General features: G+C 37.4%; 3 protein-coding genes across 3 annotated transcripts; 2 read left to right on the top strand and 1 right to left on the bottom strand.

The window, feature by feature from the left end:
- Window positions 1-5,827: 5,827 nt before the first annotated feature.
- Window positions 5,828-7,169, top strand: LOC109084109 (olfactory receptor 2A12-like). Its single transcript, XM_019098810.2, has one exon. The coding sequence runs from the start codon at window positions 5,852-5,854 to the stop codon at window positions 6,830-6,832; it is 981 nt and encodes a 326-aa protein (XP_018954355.2). The 5' UTR covers window positions 5,828-5,851; the 3' UTR covers window positions 6,833-7,169.
- Window positions 7,170-8,819: 1,650 nt separating this feature from the next.
- On the bottom strand, window positions 8,820-9,788 carry LOC109084110 (olfactory receptor 142-like). Its single transcript, XM_042771704.1, has one exon. The coding sequence runs from the start codon at window positions 9,780-9,782 to the stop codon at window positions 8,820-8,822; it is 963 nt and encodes a 320-aa protein (XP_042627638.1). The 5' UTR covers window positions 9,783-9,788.
- Window positions 9,789-15,651: 5,863 nt separating this feature from the next.
- On the top strand, window positions 15,652-18,627 carry LOC109084111 (olfactory receptor 1M1-like). Its single transcript, XM_019098812.2, has one exon. It carries the CDS (start codon window positions 17,025-17,027, stop codon window positions 18,000-18,002), a length of 978 nt encoding a protein of 325 aa, XP_018954357.1. The 5' UTR covers window positions 15,652-17,024; the 3' UTR covers window positions 18,003-18,627.
- Window positions 18,628-18,700: the final 73 nt, after the last annotated feature.

Raw genomic sequence — 18,700 nt, 5'->3', positions numbered from 1 at the left:
AGCGGAGAAATGTGTTAGCAAGAAGTGGAGACATCCGGTCAGACCACAACACCGCAATCTTGCACCTTCAACTGGCTGTAGCAAACACTATTCACAAGCTATGTATTTCAGTGTTCTGATAAGTAGATGATTGAAGAAAATGCCTATTATTAAGTTAAAGCATATTTTATTAAAAAAGCTTACCTGTTCAACATTAAATATAAAATAACAGGTAATGTTTAGATTTATATTAAGCAAACGGCAAACTTGTTTAAAATCAAAATACCATTTCACAATACCATTTTTTTAATGCAAACGAGAAACAAGAAGGTTGTACACAACCTTACTAAAAAAGAAAGCATGCAAATATTGCGGTTGCTGCAGTTCCTCTGCAGTTGGCTCGTCAATATGAAAGTATCTTTGAGGGGAACTGACTGTCTTCAGAAAGTTCAGAAGGCATTTTCTTTTCATCTTGCATCTGTATAATCAAAGACTATAGAATACCCAAACCGTGTCACTCGTATAGACCAATGTTTTTTGTGGGCAGAGCCTATCTAATGGCAGAAAATTACATGTTTAAAATAGCGGCCTATGGAATATGTCACGATTGCTACAGAGAGGAGCAAGGAACGTGGAGATGAGGGATAATCATAAATAACATGTGGAGCTATGTGGAGACACACATAGCACATCAAGACTTTTAACACTGGAAAAAGGAACATAGGAACACTTTAAATACAGGACTAAACTACAGTAGATAATTAACGAGACACATCTGAACCAAATGAGACAATCACACATGGGAGAAACTGGGTCACAGGGAGCACGTGGGGAGAAAAACACACACAGGCAGTCCATGGGCGTGACAGAAGCCATGGAATAAAAAAGGTAATTCTGAGTTTTTATTTCAAAATTCTGACTTTTTTTCAGGCAATTTCGAGATTATATTTCACAATTCTGATTTATAAAAATATATATAAAAAATAAAAATCAGCTCATCATTCTTTCTTTTCTCCTTGGCTCAGAATCATAAGTTTATAATCCCACACTTCTGGCTTTTTTTCCCTCAGAATGGACAAACTCGCAATTGTTGAGTTAAATCGAGTTATAAAGTTTGAACTAGGAGATATAAACAGCATGTGTGAGAAAAAAGTCAGAATTGTGAGATAAAATAGGTAAATGTTATGTAAAATGTTATAGGTATCTCATGCTATAACTGTAGGGTTAAATTGGTCTATAGTTTTGAATGGGGAAAAATGCAACACTCAGTATGGCTGCTCTATTGAAGAAAGCACCACCTTCAGAGTAAAAGTGCCAATCGCTATAGAGTGGTGGAACTATGATGTCACTATGTAGGCAAAAACCTGGAAGCGAGTTAGCATTTAAGCACTTCCGGTTCCATTGTCCCAGACTCAATGGGTTTTTTGAATGGGAGTTTGGTTAAATCCCCTAAAATAAGGTCCGTGGGTCACACAAGCTCAAGATACTTTCAAGTTTTATTCTGCGACATAAAACATACCAGTTCCATCCAACTCTTAATTTTTTAAAACAGTTAAGTTTTTTAAAAAGACGGTTGCTAACCAGTTGCTAAATTGAACTACAGTGCTGTCAGAGACATTAAACACACCGAACAGTTTATCAATTTACTGTATTTTTCAGTTGTAGTATAATTTATAGTACAATTAATAGTTTCCCACATTTTATATTGTTGTTTGACAATGTTTTTTTGCTTTGTGCCGAAATGCAACACAAGTCTTCAGATGGATGCTCGTTTTATCGCTTTCCTACTGAGGCAGATCTGAATGTGCACCATATACAGGTCCTTCTCAAAAAATTAGCATAGTTCATTATTTTCCATAATGTAATGATAAAAATTAAACTTTCATATATTTTAGATTCATTGCACACCAACTGAAATATTTCAGGTCTTTTATTGTTTTAATACTGATGATTTTGGCATACAGCTCATGAAAACCCAAAATTCCTATCTAAAAAAATTAGCATATCATGAAAAGGTTCTCTAAACCGAGCTATTAACCTAATCATCTGAATCAACTAATTAACTCTAAACACCTGCAAAAGATTCCTGAGGCTTTTTAAAAACTCCCAGCCTGGTTCATTACTCAAAACCGCAATCATGGGTAAGACTGCCGACCTGACTGCTGCCCAGAAGGCCATCATTGACACCCTCAAGCGAGAGGGTAAGACACAGAAAGAAATTTCTGAACGAATAGGCTGTTCCCAGAGTGCTGTATCAAGGCACCTCAGTGGGAAGTCTGTGGGAATGAAAAAAGTGTGGCAAAAAAACGCTGCACAACGAGAAGAGGTGACCTGACCCTGAGGAAGATTGTGGAGAAGGACCGATTCCAGACCTTGGGGGACCTGCGGAAGCAGTGGACTGAGTCTGGAGTAGAAACATCCAGAGCCACCGTGCACAGGCGTGTGCTTTTGAACCAGAAACAGCGGCAGAAGCGCCTGACCTGGGCTACAGAGAAGCAGCACTGGACTGTTGCTCAGTGGTCCAAAGTACTTTTTTCGGATGAAAGCAAATTTTGCATGTCATTCGGAAATCAAGGTGCCAGAGTCTGGAGGAAGACTGGGGAGAAGGAAATGCCAAAATGCCTGAAGTCCAGTGTCAAGTACCCACAGTCAGTGATGGTCTGGGGTGCCATGTCAGCTGCTGGTGTTGGTCCACTGTGTTTTATCAAGGGCAGGGTCAATGCAGCTAGCTATCAGGAGATTTTGGAGCACTTCATGCTTCCATCTGCTGAAAAGCTTTATGGAGATGAAGATTTCGTTTTTTCAGCACGACCTGGCACCTGCTCACAGTGCCAAAACCACTGGTAAATGGTTTACTGACCATGGTATTACTGTGCTCAATTGGCCTGCCAACTCTCCTGACCTGAACCCCATAGAGAATCTGTGGGATATTGTGAAGAGAAAGTTGAGAGACGCAAAACCCAACGCTTAAGGCTGCTATCGAAGCATCCTGGGCCTCCATAACACCTCAGCAGTGCCACAGGCTGATTGCCTCCATGCCACGCCGCGTTGAAGCAGTCATTTCTGCAAAAGGATTCCCGACCAAGTATTGAGTGCATAACTGAACATAATTATTTGAAGGTTGACTTTTTTTTGTATTAAAAACACTTTTCTTTTATTGGTCCGGATGAAATATGCTAATTTTTTGAGATAGGAATTTTGGGTTTTCATGAGCTGTATGCCAAAATCATCAGTATTACAACAATAACAGACCTGAAATATTTCAGTTGGTGTGCAATGAATCTAAAATATATGAAAGTTTAATTTTTATCATTACATTATGGAAAATAATGAACTTTTTCACAATATGCCAATTTTTTGAGAAGGACCTGTAAGGTAAACTTAGTCACAGTGAAAGTGAAACTTTAACGATGCATAGTGCTTAAAGTCATGTTAAAATTAAATGTTTACGGCCACATGAAGATGTTAAAAAGCAGAAAGACTAATTTTTTAGAAGCTGAATAGCTGAAATGTGGTACTTTATTCACTAAAATAAGTGTAATCATACCATATCCAAAATCTCGCTCACTCTGCTGTTATTTAATAGAATAAATGCACTAGAATTTTATTGAATAGTACATGGAGATACGTTTTTAATTAAAATATTCATATTAATCAAGGATTTATTGAATTGTAATGCACCTTGTTTCGAAATACGTGTTTTCATATGTCCTTTAGTTCTGATTATTTAATTTATTAACTATACGATTTTTTTACAAGGTCTCATTTCCATTTTGGTTTGGCTCTAGTTTTGTATTTATTCCAGTTTATATGAAAAGGTTCATGTAGCGTGGGTTAAAATTTATCCACAGGAGTAAATCCTTTACATTAAACATGTTAAAAATAAGTTAAAAAAAGTAGTGGGAAGCATGGTAGTGAGCCAAGGCAAAACAAACTGAAAAGGCAGAATATTTTATCAAGCAATTTGTGAAAAATTATTACTGTGTTTACTTATTTCATGATACTATATAAAGTTTCATCTTTCAATGTTAGTAGTGGGTAAATTCAAATATATATTTTGTTGTTGTTTTGATGCAAAACCATCTGAAGAAACAGTTGACATTCTAAATAAAATAAGGTTATTTCAATATTTTCATGTTTGAACTTGTAATCAAGGTGTCCATTTTTACATGTGCGATTTTATCCTCCTTCTCTCTCGTCTTGTTGTCTGGACTCTGTTTGTAGCTCGCCTGGATTATCGTCTTTCTGTTGGAATACCTGTTTGCCTTGCCCTGTTGGATATTGTTCGCTGGAGACTTATCACATCTGTCCTTGGATTACTCTTTTGTCTCGCCTGTGCCATACCTGTTTGCTGGTGTTTTGACCCTGGCAGTTTCTGAACATTTCTGTTAACAAAGCTTTGGAAATGGATCCGCACATTTACTCTGTTGACTCCGTAATTCTTTTCTATACCCACTGTATGCTAGTTATTTTTTCATTCTTGAAATTCAAAGGCCTATAGCTTTAACTCCAGTGTAATAATAAAAAGTACTTAGTTGTTTAGAATTAAAACAATAACAATGAAATGTACTTAAATGTTTAAAATTAAGACAAAGTGAGAAAATAGAGTTTATTTCCAAAGTCAATTAATTTACATTTCACATTTTCACCTCAACCTCTCATATGCATAAATGCTGTTCACTCTTGACAGCTAGACAATGTTGCATTACAGTTATTAGTATCACATAATAGACTAAAATAATGTTCATCTTTGAATTACTGTAACACAAAGAGCAGTTGTTGTGGAGATTGTTTGCTGACCAATAAAAAATAAAAAAAGATAAGACAACTCAATAAAATGGTGTGTGAATGCTCTACATTGTGTGGCAAAATGGTAGAGTATATCAATTATACCGTATGAACAGCATATAGCTTGTTTGTCCACAGCTGTAAAGCAGAATCACTAAATTAATATAGATCATAATGTAGATCATAAGAAAAAGCACAACCTAAGTGTCAACAAATCAGAACATCAGAATATAACAATACGCTTGGTAGAATTAACACATATTCCAATGTACATTGTAAAGTTTAGCTCCAACAGACATGCCTGTTTTATAGTGATCCTAATGAGCTTGATTAGCTGCTTCAGGTATACTTAATGAGGACGAGAGCTAAGCTTTTATGGAGGGCCCTTCAGGAGCAGGATTGGACATTTTTGGTTGTCTTTTTTGGGGATGGTTTTTAAGCTTTTGTGGATATCTATTAAGGAGTTGTATATTTTTTTTTATAACAAAAATATTTTATGATCTTCCATTTTATTTATTTAATGCTTCCTGTGGGAAGTTCCTAAGAGTCGGAACCATAATGAGTTGAGTTCGCCGGCAGGAATTATTTTGTTGTGCACAAATGAGCATCGAACCCCCAACACAGTTGTTGAGAGAATTGCTTGCAGCACCAGTAAATGCAGAGCACGAATTCTGAGTAAACACGACGTCAAAAACATTAATCCAAACTATTGTGGCAAAAACATTTGCAGCATATATTACATGACTGTCATCTGAAGGCTCTCAAGAGATCAATCAGAAGATATATTTGGATTCAGTGACGCAAATATCCAGTGATCTTTGCGGCATGAATGGATAAGGATAATGCATTTGTAGTGGAGAAATTTTATTCAAAGCAGCTCATAAGCGTTCAGACAGTCACTGTCCTTGCTTTCTCAGACTCTAAAGCTTTATATATTATGCTAAGTTACGTGAAGGTATATTTTCAGAATTTTAAATTGTAGTGATATTTAAAATGACAGTTTTGTAAATTTCCTAGATTTTGCTTATGTTTTTGTGGTCATTTCTATTTTCAGCTTGCTCAAAACACCAAATGCAATGCTGCCATGAGTTCTTTAAATGCAAGCTTTTCCCAGAATATCTCCATTATTCATCCTAAATACTTTTTCATTGTTGGACTTTCAGGAATACCGTACAGCAGTTATTACTATATATTCTTATTTATGATTTATTTTATTACTGTAATTGGGAACTCTATAGTGCTTCTCATAATTGCTCTTGAACGAAGCCTGCACAGTCCAAAGTACATTGGTGTGTTTAATTTGGCCTTGGCTGATATTGGAGAAACTAATGCACTGATTCCTAACATGATGAAGAATTTTCTGTTTGACTCACAGTATATCTCCTACAATGCTTGTTTGGCAAACATGTTTTTTGTGTTCCTCTTCAGTTCTATACAAAGTGTCACTCTTGTTGTTCTGGCATATGATCGCTTCATTGCTATTTGCCTGCCATTAAGATATCATGCTCTTGTAAACAATACCAGTATTGTTTTAGTTTTCTCAGCAGTTTGGGCATTTAATTCTTCTGTTGTGGGCTTGATGGTGTCTTTGATTACCCGACTTTCATTATGTGAATCTAATGTGATACAGAGTTATTTTTGTGATCACGGACCAGTGTTTAGGTTGGCATGTAATGACAACAGCATTAATAAGATCATTGCATTTCTTGTCTCAGCTTTATACCTTGTAGGACCATTGATCATTATATTCCTTTCATATATGGGAATTTTTCTTGCTTTAATCAAAATTACAACTTGGCAAGGACGTTTAAAAGCTCTAAAGACCTGTTTCTCTCACCTGTTTTTAGTAGGGATATATTTCCTGCCAATGTGCTGCTCATACGTTGCTGCATTATTGGATTCTCTCACACCCAATGCAAGGATCATCAGCACCTCTCTGGCTTATGCTATTCCACCGATGCTAAATCCTATCATTTATGTTTTAAAGACGGCTGAAATCAAAGACATCATTCAAAAAGTGCTTCAAAACAAATCTGCACCAATTAGAGAGAACATTTCTAAATGACTGAAATGTCTATTTATTTATATTTAATGATTGGGAATTATATTACTGGTCACACTTTATTTTAAGGTCCAATGCTTGCTATTAACAAACCATTAACTGTGACTTTTGCCTCAATAAACTCTGTTTATAGTGAGAATTGGTCTTACCAAAGTCTTACCAAATTACCCATATAAAGTCTACATACTCAGGCCTCACAGAGTTATTTCTTTTGCTAAACATTATAAGAGATTTTGAAGAATGTAGGTAACAGTTGCTGGTCCCCATAAGTCTTTATGAATTAAAGTAAAAATAATGTCAGTGAACAATCTTTTAATGAATGCATAATTTGAAAAATTAACATCTGAAAGCATTTCTATATATGTATTAAAATATATGCAAAACTATACAGTTATAATCTAACATTTATTCATTAATCTTGTGTTGTTAAGACAAAAACAAACAGGAAAAAAGCAGTTTGACTTTTTGTGAACAGTTGTTACTATGTTGACCTTACTAACTGTGTTCATTTTATTGAGTCTTCTATAAATGTAGGCCTATTTTGCTATATCAAGTTTTCAGCTATATCAAGTAAGACATGACTAAATAATATACTGTATGTATAATGTATTCCTGTTTGAATTTGTAGCCCATTTTGACATGAGACTGTTGGTCTGAGATCTGCTGATGTTGCTCTTGTTTCTCTACATTTATTATTTTGCTGTTTTTATGAATAAAGTAATGAATAAAGAAAATGAACATTAACCCATATACACACAAATTTATGTGTGGATGTTTCAGTTTATTGTTTCACCCTTTTCAAAGGCTTATAGGTTGTGTTCAAAGGTTTATATGTAATATAATATTAAGAATTAAAACGAAATTGAGATAAACTGTTTTCAAAGTATTTATAAGTAACACTTCATGAGACAATGCCACGCGCTTATAAAATCTTAGCGGCATAAATGGTCTTTTTCTGTCATCTAGTGGTTAATTCAAGCAAGTGTATGTTTTTTAATTGTGTGTAAAACCCAGAGATCAAACGCTGGACAATGCAATTCAAGTAAAGTAACTTCATATTGTTTTCCTCTTTCACTTTGGATTCCAAATGTCCATTCTGACACACGTGTTGGTGTAACTGCTCTTTGTTTATTTATTTATTTATTGCCTAGGCATGAATCTAATTATTGACCAGGACGAAATAGAGATAAACTGTTTTCAAAGTATTTATAAGTAACACTTCATGAGACAATGCCACACGCTTATAAAATCTCAGAGGCATAAATGGCCTTTTTCTGCCATCTAGTGGTTAATTCAAGCAAGTGTATGTTTTTTAATCGTATGCAAAACCCAGAGATCAAACGTTGGACAGTGTAATTCATAAACGTAACATATTATTTTCCTCTTTCACTTTGGATTTCAAATGTCCATACTGACACACGTGTTGGTGTAACTGCTCTTTATTTTTTTTTTTTTTTTTTTTTTGACTAAGCATGAATCTAATTATTGACCAGGATGGCCTAATATCTGCTTATAAGTTATTTAGTGTCACAGATAAACTGTGACACTAAATAAATGTAGCCTATGTAAAGCAAAGTACATGTTGTTTCCTTAAAATACACTGGATTCATGACTGAACATTATTGTATTTTTATGCAGCAAAATAAAAAGAAGTTTCAGCTTTCATATAACTCTTTTATTTTGCACATAGCTATGAACCATATTTTTAGACATTTAGATATCATAGGCATCTACATTTACTGAAAATATATAAATATGTTTATTTTATATAAGACCTCACAAATATTTGTATGACACTCAGTTTTCTATGTACAAAAATAGACTTCTTCACAAATACATAATTTAAAAATAAATGAGCATTTAAAATAGCAAACCATTTAATTAAAAAATAAATATTTCTATTCCCTTTTGCTCATGTGAATTTCAGAAAATATAAATAGTAGGCCAATATAAATAAAATATTATAAGACTACAGACAAAAAAGGTACAGTCAAGTCTTCCCTGATTTAATGTCAATTTTTTTCCATTGAATTTTTCTTATGAAAACCTTCTTTACCTCATCTGTTCTCAAACAATAAATGAGGGGGTTGATCATGGGTGGTAAAAGGCTATACATCATAATAATGACTAATCGCAAATCAGTACTGAATTTTATATTAATATTGCTTGACAAATAATTAAAACATCTGGGTAGGAAAAAAAGGGCAATTATGATGAGCTGAGGACTACAGGTGGAGAAAGTCTTCATCCTTCCTTGAGCGCTCGATATACGCAGAACTGCCACAATGATAGCACAGTAAGAGAAAACAATTACAGCAAGAGACCCCAGCAGTACTATCATAGCATGAATGAATGCTGGATAACTATATTCTTCTCTGTCAGTGCATGCCAATGTTGTGATGGCAATATGATCACAGTAACAGTGCACAATGGTATTGCTCGCACAGTAAGGAAGAGGATAAGCTCGAATGATCATCATCAAGGGGCCTATCAAACCCAACAACCAAGAACCCAGGATCAGAATGAATACATTTCTGTTTGTCATGAGACTATGATACTGAAGTGGGAAACAGATTGCTGCATAGCGATCTATAGCCATTACTGCCAACAATCGTGCAGTGACTGAGCCAAAATAATGCACAAAAAACATCTGAAGAAAGCAGCCCATGAATGAAATGGTTCCATCTTGGAACCAGTACCTGCTGATTATCTTTGGTAATGTTGTGGTGCTGAATAGTACATCACACACAACTAGATTTATAATGCAATAATAAACAGGTTTCTGAAGGCTCCTACTCATTACAAACAATGCCAAAAATACAGCATTTCCCACCAATGTAAACACATACACAAAAAATAGAAGTGATGATACAAGGCCATAGTAATGAGGCTGAAGTCCAGGAAAGCCGACTATCACAAAATCCTTTATAAAGCTGATGTTTCCCACTGACATGATGAGTTAAAGTCCTTAGAACAGTTTTAGAGTTCTGAATGTACAAGATTCACAATTAACATGACACAGTTTAAATAATAATAAAAAAAATAAAAATAAAAAAAGCAGGCAAGTTTGATAGTGTAATCAACAAAAGATGTTTTGTTAGAGAATTATGGAATCAGCCTGTAATCAGCTGGTTAAAAACTTTGAGAAGGCACACATTACATACCTCTTTCATGAGGTATCATGAAATGCATTCTGCTTCAATCACAGATACTGTATATGCGGGGTTAACAGACAAATTGTTATAAATATATAGAAGGGAATGACGTAATGAACTAAGACAGTGATTGTTTTCCTCTCCTGGCCCTCATGGGATAGTAAATTGTCCATCTAATGTACGTTACAGAATCTTGGCAAAAGTAGTAGTTCATCCGGGTACTTTTCGTCTACTGTTTTTCAAATATTTTGAATTTAAACAGTCTATTCTATATACTGTTTTTCACATACAGTAGGGAAATATTACATTTTGGATGCAGCCGTGCATTTGTTGCTGCTATGAAGCAATTTGCCAATTTCATGGAATTTCGTGGGAAAAAGGAGCCATTGACCTTTTTACTGTCACACCCCTGGACTGTCTGTGTGTATGTTTTCCTCCCCATGTGCTCTCAGTGACCCAGTTTCTGTCTCTTGTTGATTGTGTGATTTGAGGGAGTCAATCATCTGGTGTCTGGAGAGCGTCTACCCCTGATCCAGAACACAGCCAGACCCAGAGCCCACCCCACCATCACCCCGCAGCACGGAGCATAAGCCTGAGCCCACCAATGATGGAGAGCCAAAGCCTGCCGCAACCGACAAGCCATCACCAGAGAGAGTGACAGAGCTGAGGATCACCTCGGAGCCAGAGCCTCAATCAGACCAGGTGGGAGTGCCCACTACAGTGCTCGCCAGAAGCACTATGGACAGCGAGAGCGCTGAGGGAAGCTCCACCCACTGCACCATGGCTGAGGGTGAGCCGAGCTCAGAGGACTGTTTTTGGGATATATATGCAGACATGCCCCCTCTTCTCCCACCTTCGTCTGAACTCTCTGTCTGCCCTGAACTGTCTGCCTGCCCTGAAACGACCCCAGAGGTCATCCCCCTGTCCGCCATGCTCCCAGTGTTGGGAGTGGCATTGTGGTGTGTGTGGCCAGCACACACCGTTCCTGAGCCCCCTGAGCATCCAGAACTCCCGCCCAGCCTCCCTGTCCCACCACCTCTGCACCAGTCCTTACCATTGCCACAGCGGTCTCCTGGCAGCCCCTGTGCTCACCCTCAGCCACACCGCAGGTTTGCCAGTCTCTATCGGCATCGGGATCCTCCAGCCTCTGAGTCCCGTACTCTACCTCGGCCCTTTGACCCAGCGGCTCCACCATGGCTCCTAGCTCCCTCCTCTCCACCGTGGCCCGTCAGTCCACCTGCTCTGCCAGGCTCCCTCTTCCCTCCAGCTCCGCCTTGGTCTGTTGTCAACCATCCACCACCTTCGGGACTCCAATCCTCTGACTGCACCTCGTCCATCTGTCCCTCTGGCTCTCTCATGCTTCTCCTTACCTCCGGCTCTACCTTTGTCTTCTGTCACTCTGGCTCCACCACAGCCTTCCGGATCCCCGTCTCCGCCTCGGTCGCCGGAGCCATCTGCTCCCCCTTGGCCCTCCAAATCCTCAGCGTCACCCTGGCTCTTCGGCTCTCCATCTCCAGCTCGGGCTCCACTACCACCTGCTCCCCCGCCCGACAGTCATCCCCCTGGAGTCATCAGCCCTTCTTCCACCATAGCTCCTCCCTCCGTTGGCTACACCGTGGGTCACCTTCATGGCTGTAGCCTGGGTCTCGCCTGGCTCCGCCTTCTCCAAGTCCCTCCTGTCTCCTCCCTGACTCCGTCCTCCATCTGGTCCGCCCTGGCTCCGCCTGTCTTCTCCCTGGCTCCTCCCTCCATCGGTTCCACCCTGGACTCTGTTTGCAATCCTCCTCCCGGGTGCCCGTCCTCCACCCAAATCTCCTCCTGAGTTCCCCCCGGTCCCTCCCTTTGTTGTTCCTGTGGCGCGAGGACGCGCCGTCTGGGAGGGGGGCGAACTGTCACACCTCTGGACTGTCTGTGTGTATGTTTTCCTTCCTATGTGCTCTCAGTGGCCCAGTTTCTGTCTCTCGTTGATTTGGTTCAGGTGTGTCTTTACAATTACCTTCGTTACCCCATGCATTTAAGTCCCAGACTGTGCTGTCTGTCTTGGTCGGGTCTTAAGCATTCTACACACTGCACGATTTTAGCAATCCTATAAGATCATCACTGGTCACACTGCGACATGGATCTAATAAACATGGGTATGACATGCATGTACACTGTATGATGATGACACCTATTGACTCATAGGCTACGACACACGTTTCTATAGAAAAATAAAACATGCGCTAGTGGTAAACAAAAAGAGCATAATGAATCACATTTTGACAGTTGTAGTTTTTATGCGTGCTGAAAAAAAGTGGGAGAAATAAGAGCTTGAGGTAAGGAGTTTTATGTTTTATCACCATGTCGCGTTGATTTCATGTCGCAGTTGTACTGGTTGGTCAGTAAACGTGGGTCGTAACTGCAAACTTACTGTGCGATGAACATGCTGAATTTCTGACACTGCCAGAAAATTATCCTAGACTATCTTTGGTCGCAAAACTGTGACAGCGGCCATCTTTGAACCTCTCTCACTGTATGACATAGGACCACCAATTAAGAGCCACGATCACAGAAATCGCCACCATTGTTTCACGAAGCCAATCTTTCGTCTGGGACAGCCTAAAATCATGCAGTGTGTCTCGGGCTTTAATGTTATGTAAGTGTGTCTTCAGCCATTCCTAGTGTGGATTACCCCTTGTTCTAGATTTCACTAAAGCCTGTCACTTTGATCCATGTCTCTGCGTCCGTTTCTCTGACACAGTCATGACAATTACAGTCACCATCAGAATGATTCTTGAAAGTGATATTTCAAGGTTAAAAAAATACATTTATACAGGTATATTAGTACCAAATGGTAAATATTAGTACATTTTGAAGGGGTACTGCCCAGTGACAGTTTTTGTACAATTTTTTAAACATTTATTATACTTAGAATTATTAATAGTAGTAGTAGTAGTTGTAGAAGTAGTATTGATCATTGGTTATGGACTGAAAATGTATAAATTATCTTTTAAATATTAATTAATTTAGCACTTGGTGCTGATGGGAATGTTTTTAATGAGATTTTGTATAAAATTTTAACTGTAGTCTTAATCTAATGGCACACATACTCTCATGTCCAGTAGGTACACACGTATTGAACATGAACCTCCTGGGAACTTTGACATTCAGGAGGTCAAAGTTCAGCTTGAGTGTCCTTCAAATAATATGAAAGCATAAAAAGGCCATCAGATGAATCGTTTACATTATCTTCAGTTTATCTTTTGAAATACAAACAGACATTGTATCATAAAAACCTAATGATGGGTGCCATTTCCCCATAGTCTTCATTTGCAGCTTGTTTTTTCTATAGTCGTAATGAGGGCATACCTTTGTGAATGTTCCGTCGTAAGCAAACATACGTTAGCAAACAATAGTCTCTAAGGTGGCATAGTTTGTTAACAAAGCCTCTGTTGACATAATCAAGTAGCTATACTACATGACAATGTATGTAGGCCTACACAGAGAAACGATTTTACACAAACAAAAACTTCTGTTCTTACTGAAAATAGTTCCCCTATAAACACTCAAAACTGCAAAATCCTTGTGATTTAGAAAAAAATTATTAATATCAGAATTTAAAATGTTAAATGTAGTGATTTTAAAAAATTGAGCAACTTAACAAATGGCTCTTCTATAGAATGTATTATTAGTTTGTTTGTTTTTTTGTAAATTATCATTATAACTATACTTTTTTGATGCAACAACTAATCAATGAAATATATATTAAACCTTTGTCAGTGATAAAAAACAATATGGTGCAAAAGAACATCTATGTATAGTAATGTGTAATGTTTTATTATTTTAAAATAAAATTAATCAGTAAACAAATCAGTGTCTGATTAAAAAAAAATGGTATTTATATCACTAAGTGATTTCTCAGCTGAGAATGAAGGTCATTGTAAAATTAATATTTAATTAGCTCACATAATATCTAAGGATATTTTGCACTCCAGAGAGATTATTATAATGGCCATCCGGGACGAATAGCGATAATAGCAATAACACACACACACAGTCACAGACATACGCAGAATCCAGCCTTGATCCAACCCAATTGAGGTTTTTATTATGTTAGGTTAAAGTAAGCTTTTTCACATAATTTGCTTAAAAAAAAATTTCATCAAAAACTTCCCATGAAACCAGTATTTTCGCAAAAATAACTGAATATGAATTTAGGTAAAGATTTTTATCCATCAATTTTTTTTTCTTGTTTTACATTTTTGCAATTGTAATTTAAGAAAAGGAGGACAAAGCATATATTGCATCACTGTATTCATGCTCTCATGAGATGTGCCAGCAGATATAAATTGGAATACACTGACATACTGAAGAAGGACAAGCAACATAGCGGAATTTAAAGCAGTGCAGGCTTGTTTCTGCCATACACATCTTAGCTTTTTGCTGAAAGTGTATTTGTATTTCTATGATTCATTAGGATCTGTCATTCAGAAGCATGGCTTTTCCTATCACTGCTACGCTGATGACACTCAACTCTACTTCTCATTCCAACCAGATGACCCGACGGTAGCTGCTCGCATTTCAGCTTGTCTGAGTGACATTTCTAGCTCGATGAATGACCATCACCTTCAGCTCAACCTTACTAAGACTGAACTGCGTGGTGGTTCCAGCTACCCATCGTTTCATCACAACTTCTCTATACAGCTGGGTTCGTCAACCATAACTCCTTCCAGGACAGCCAGAAACCTAGGAGTTGTGATGGATCATCAGTTAAGCTTCACAGACCATATTGCTACAACGACCCGCTCCTGTAGATTTGCCTTATACAACATTAGGAAGATTAGACCCTTCCTGTCAGAGCAATCCCACCCAACTTCTTGTCCAAGCTCTTGTTCTCTCCAGACTGGACTATTGCAATGCTCTCCTGGCGGGCCTTCCTGCATGTACTATCAAGCCTCTACAACTGATCCAGAATGCAGCAGCGAGGGTTGTCTTCAATGAGCCGAAAACAGCCCATGTTACTCCTCTCCTCATCAGGTTACACTGGCTACCAGTAAAACCGCTCGCATCAAATTCAATGGTACTTATGCTTGCCTACAAAACGACCACTGGCACGGCGCCAACTTACCTAAACTCACTAGTTCAATCTTATGCACCCTCCAGAAGTTTGCGCTCTGCAAGTGAACGACGCCTTGTGTGTTGCCATCCCAAAGAGGTTCAAAATCACTCTCAACGGACTTTTTCCCTGGACTGCTCCCAGCTGGTGGAATGACCTCCCGATCTCAATTCGAACAGCTGAGTCTTTACTCATTTTCAAAAAACATCTAAAGACTCATCTTTTTCGCCTGCACTTAACCAACTATACTAGTTACTTACCTTTTTTTCTTTTCTATCATATTCCCAAAAAAAAAAAAAAAAAAAAAAAAACAAAAAACCCCTGGCTACGTGTTCTGTACTAGACTAACTGAGACTTGTCATAGCACTTGTATACCGTTGTTGTTCTCGTTGATCTGATTGTTTCTACTGTTCTCATTTGTAAGTCGCTTTGGATAAAAGCGTCTGCTAAATGATTAAATGTAAATGTAAATGTCATATATTTCACAGAGAAAAACTGAATTTGCAAGTATGTATGTAGGCTACCTACTATTAAAATAATAAAAAGTATTAAAAATGACAAAAAAGGAAGAGAGACAGTAGAATTTAAATACAGTTTTCTCTCTATTAAATTATCAGCAAAAATATAATTTCATATTAAATGTAACACATGTTTTATTTGTTTTTGTTTGTGGTTTCCCCCCGCACTGACCCCGTTGTGCTCTATGTAAAGGCCCCGCCCTCTTCTCTGTGTCACAATGAGAAGTCACGCCCAATGTGCTAATCACGCACAACGCTTTAAGTCCGAGTGTACATCAGAGCAGATGTCATAACCGCAGATTTTCTTTTTAAATGTAGGCCTAATTTGCGTACAAAATAGTGTACTTTATGTCTGTTTCTTAGATATTATGACAGGGCGCATAATAATCGGGGGAAAAAACATCCTTCTGCTCAGCGAAGCGGCCTCTACTCTAAACGTAGCTGGAGCATAAACGTTTCGTGCGTGCTAGTACAGAAGAGACATGATCAATAGAATTGTCTTTTCCGACTGCTATTGATTTTTTTTTTATTGACTGAGGACAGTGACTTTACCTGCTGTCTTTCTTTGCGTGGAGTCTTACATAGGCTAATGAAAGCTCAGCATTGGCTAATCATATTTTACATAGGTTCGAACCTATGTCTGACGACAGTTTTAGCCTTTAAACTATCCCTGAGTTTGGACCGTCAAAGCAGGAGGCAAAGAGGAGCAGGGCAGGGTTGCATCAGCCATTTTAAGGTTGTACGCGTTCAAATCCGTAAAAAATAAATAGCCTACTTATTAATTTTTCCTGACGTTTTTTTTTTCTCATACATAAATATGTAAACCCTAAAAATTCAGGAACTACGCTATATTTTAACTTAATGGCAACGAATAAATGATTGAAGCATTTTAGCACATTGGAAAATAAAATTTAGTCGTTTATTTTATGTAACGTTAATATTTTTATGTATAGAAACTGTCAAAATGAGCATGCATATAAATGCACTGATTAGATCGGTGTCGGGCTGACTACTAGCTGTAATGTTCATGTTAAAATAGGCCTATAAGTGACAATAAATTTCAACTCATGTCATTCAATCGGATTTCCCTTTTATTTCAACTGTTAGTCGACTCGTATTACGAAGCTTCCGTAAAATGTTCAGTTTGTACAGAGGGTTTAGTTTAACTTTTTATTGATGCAAGTTAACACTCAAAAACTTACTAGGCTAACTTAACTTAGTGGCCACGCTACAGCTAAAATAAATGGCTTCAGTGCAAACATAACGGAGTTTATAGTAACTTGTACTGAAAAGGGTAACGTCTTTTTTACGTTCACGTTGTTTACGTGAAATAGTTTAGATATTTGTGTAATTGTGTTAAATAATTCCACACTCTTAGCCTATTATTTCTGATTTCAGCTAGACAAAACACCAAAGAAAAATCTACAATGTACATCTTAAATGTCAGTTTTTCCCAAAATATCTCTGTTGTGCATCCTCAATACTTTTTCATCAGTGGACTTTCAGGTATACCATACAGCAGCTATTACTATATTTTCCTGTTTTTCATTTATATTGTTGCTGTGATTGGGAACTCTATAGTCCTTCTCATTATAGCTGTTGACCAGAGTCTGCACAGTCCAAAGTACATTGGTGTGTTTAATTTGGCCTTGGCTGATATTGGTGAAACTAATGCACTGATTCCTAACATGATGAAGACTTTTCTTTTTGAGTCACAGTACATCTCCTACAATGCTTGTTTGGCAAATATGTTTTTTGTTTACTTCTTTAATACAATACAGTGTGTCAGCCTTGTTGTCTTGGCATTTGATCGCTTTGTTGCTATTTGCTTGCCACTAAGATATCACACCATTGTAAATAATGCTGTCATGTGTTCTGTTTTCTCAATAATGTGGATGCTTAGCACTTTTCTTGTGGGCTTGACAGTATCTTTGGTCACCCGACTTTCATTCTGCAAGTCCAATGAGATACAGAGTTATTTTTGTGACCATGGACCAGTGTATAGAATGGCATGTAATGACAACAGCGTGAATTCGTTTATGGCGAAACTGATCACAGCTGTCTACTTTGCTGCTCCGCTGATAATATTCCTGTCTTACCTTTGCATTTTTTTCTCTTTAAGTAAGATTACAACATGGGAGGGGCGTATTAAGGCCCTGAAGACTTGTGTTTCTCATCTGTTGTTAGTTGGAGTGTGTTTCCTCCCCATAATCTGCACATATATCGCTGCAATCATGCTTTCTCTGTCTCCCAATGTGAGAATCATTAGCACATCCCTGGCATATGCTGTTCCACCAATGCTAAATCCTATGATATATGTCTTAAACACGGCTGAAGTTAAGAACTTCATCCAAACAGTGATTAAAAAAAAGTCTACATCCATTGACCAGGGTATTTCAGACTGATTGCAAAGTGTTTATTCATTCCTCTTCTCAAAGAAGTTGTTAATTTTATGTATTCATTGCACATTTAATGTGCACTTAATCTTGCGAAATACAGCTGAACTTTATTAAAGAGAAAAATAATGACTGGGCTTGTATACGGTCTTTGTCATTTTATGGCTTGTACTGCCATCACTAGATGCTGAGTATGATTAACATATATTTTGTTGTTTCTCATGGGTATGTGAGCTATTGCTGTCAGTTCTGTATTTTTCTGGCACGCTGAAACAAATGAATAACCTACAAATTAAATATTATGTGTATTTAAAGAGCTTTATAACATAAGCTGCTACTCTTAATTTTTCCTAGTCTTCTGTTAGGAATAATCAGGCCTTCATTTTTTAAACTGATTGTCATTCATCCATTCGTCTGCAAAACTGAGAAGTATGGGAAATTTATACGCATCTATTATAGCATCTTGTTGATTTCTTTGCATTTCAGTATTAATTGTAACACAAATTTAGCTTTAAATTTATTTTTGTCTATTTGTGAACCTGCAATCATAATCCCATTTAGTTAGGACTATTTGTGAATTTTATTCAGATCTAAAATATTATCTAAAATAATATATAATTGTTCACTAATAGTCCTTTTGTATGGTAGCACTACTTTTTGTTTTCGTTTTCTTCTTTAGATTAAACATGTCTGCTTCTAATTTGTAA

This window comes from Cyprinus carpio, chromosome A15, assembly GCF_018340385.1.
Source record: "Cyprinus carpio isolate SPL01 chromosome A15, ASM1834038v1, whole genome shotgun sequence".
Classification (NCBI taxonomy): Eukaryota; Metazoa; Chordata; class Actinopteri; order Cypriniformes; family Cyprinidae; genus Cyprinus; species Cyprinus carpio.
Note: the sequence above shows the minus strand (reverse complement) of the source record. Positions and strands in the feature narration are given on the sequence as shown.

Excerpts from the sequence above, each read along its gene's own strand:
- LOC109084109 (XM_019098810.2), top strand. The coding sequence starts at position 5,852 with ATGAGTTCTTTAAATGCAAGCTTTTCCCAGAATATCTCCATTATTCAT.
- LOC109084110 (XM_042771704.1), bottom strand. The coding sequence starts at position 9,782 with ATGTCAGTGGGAAACATCAGCTTTATAAAGGATTTTGTGATAGTCGGC.
- LOC109084111 (XM_019098812.2), top strand. The coding sequence starts at position 17,025 with ATGTACATCTTAAATGTCAGTTTTTCCCAAAATATCTCTGTTGTGCAT.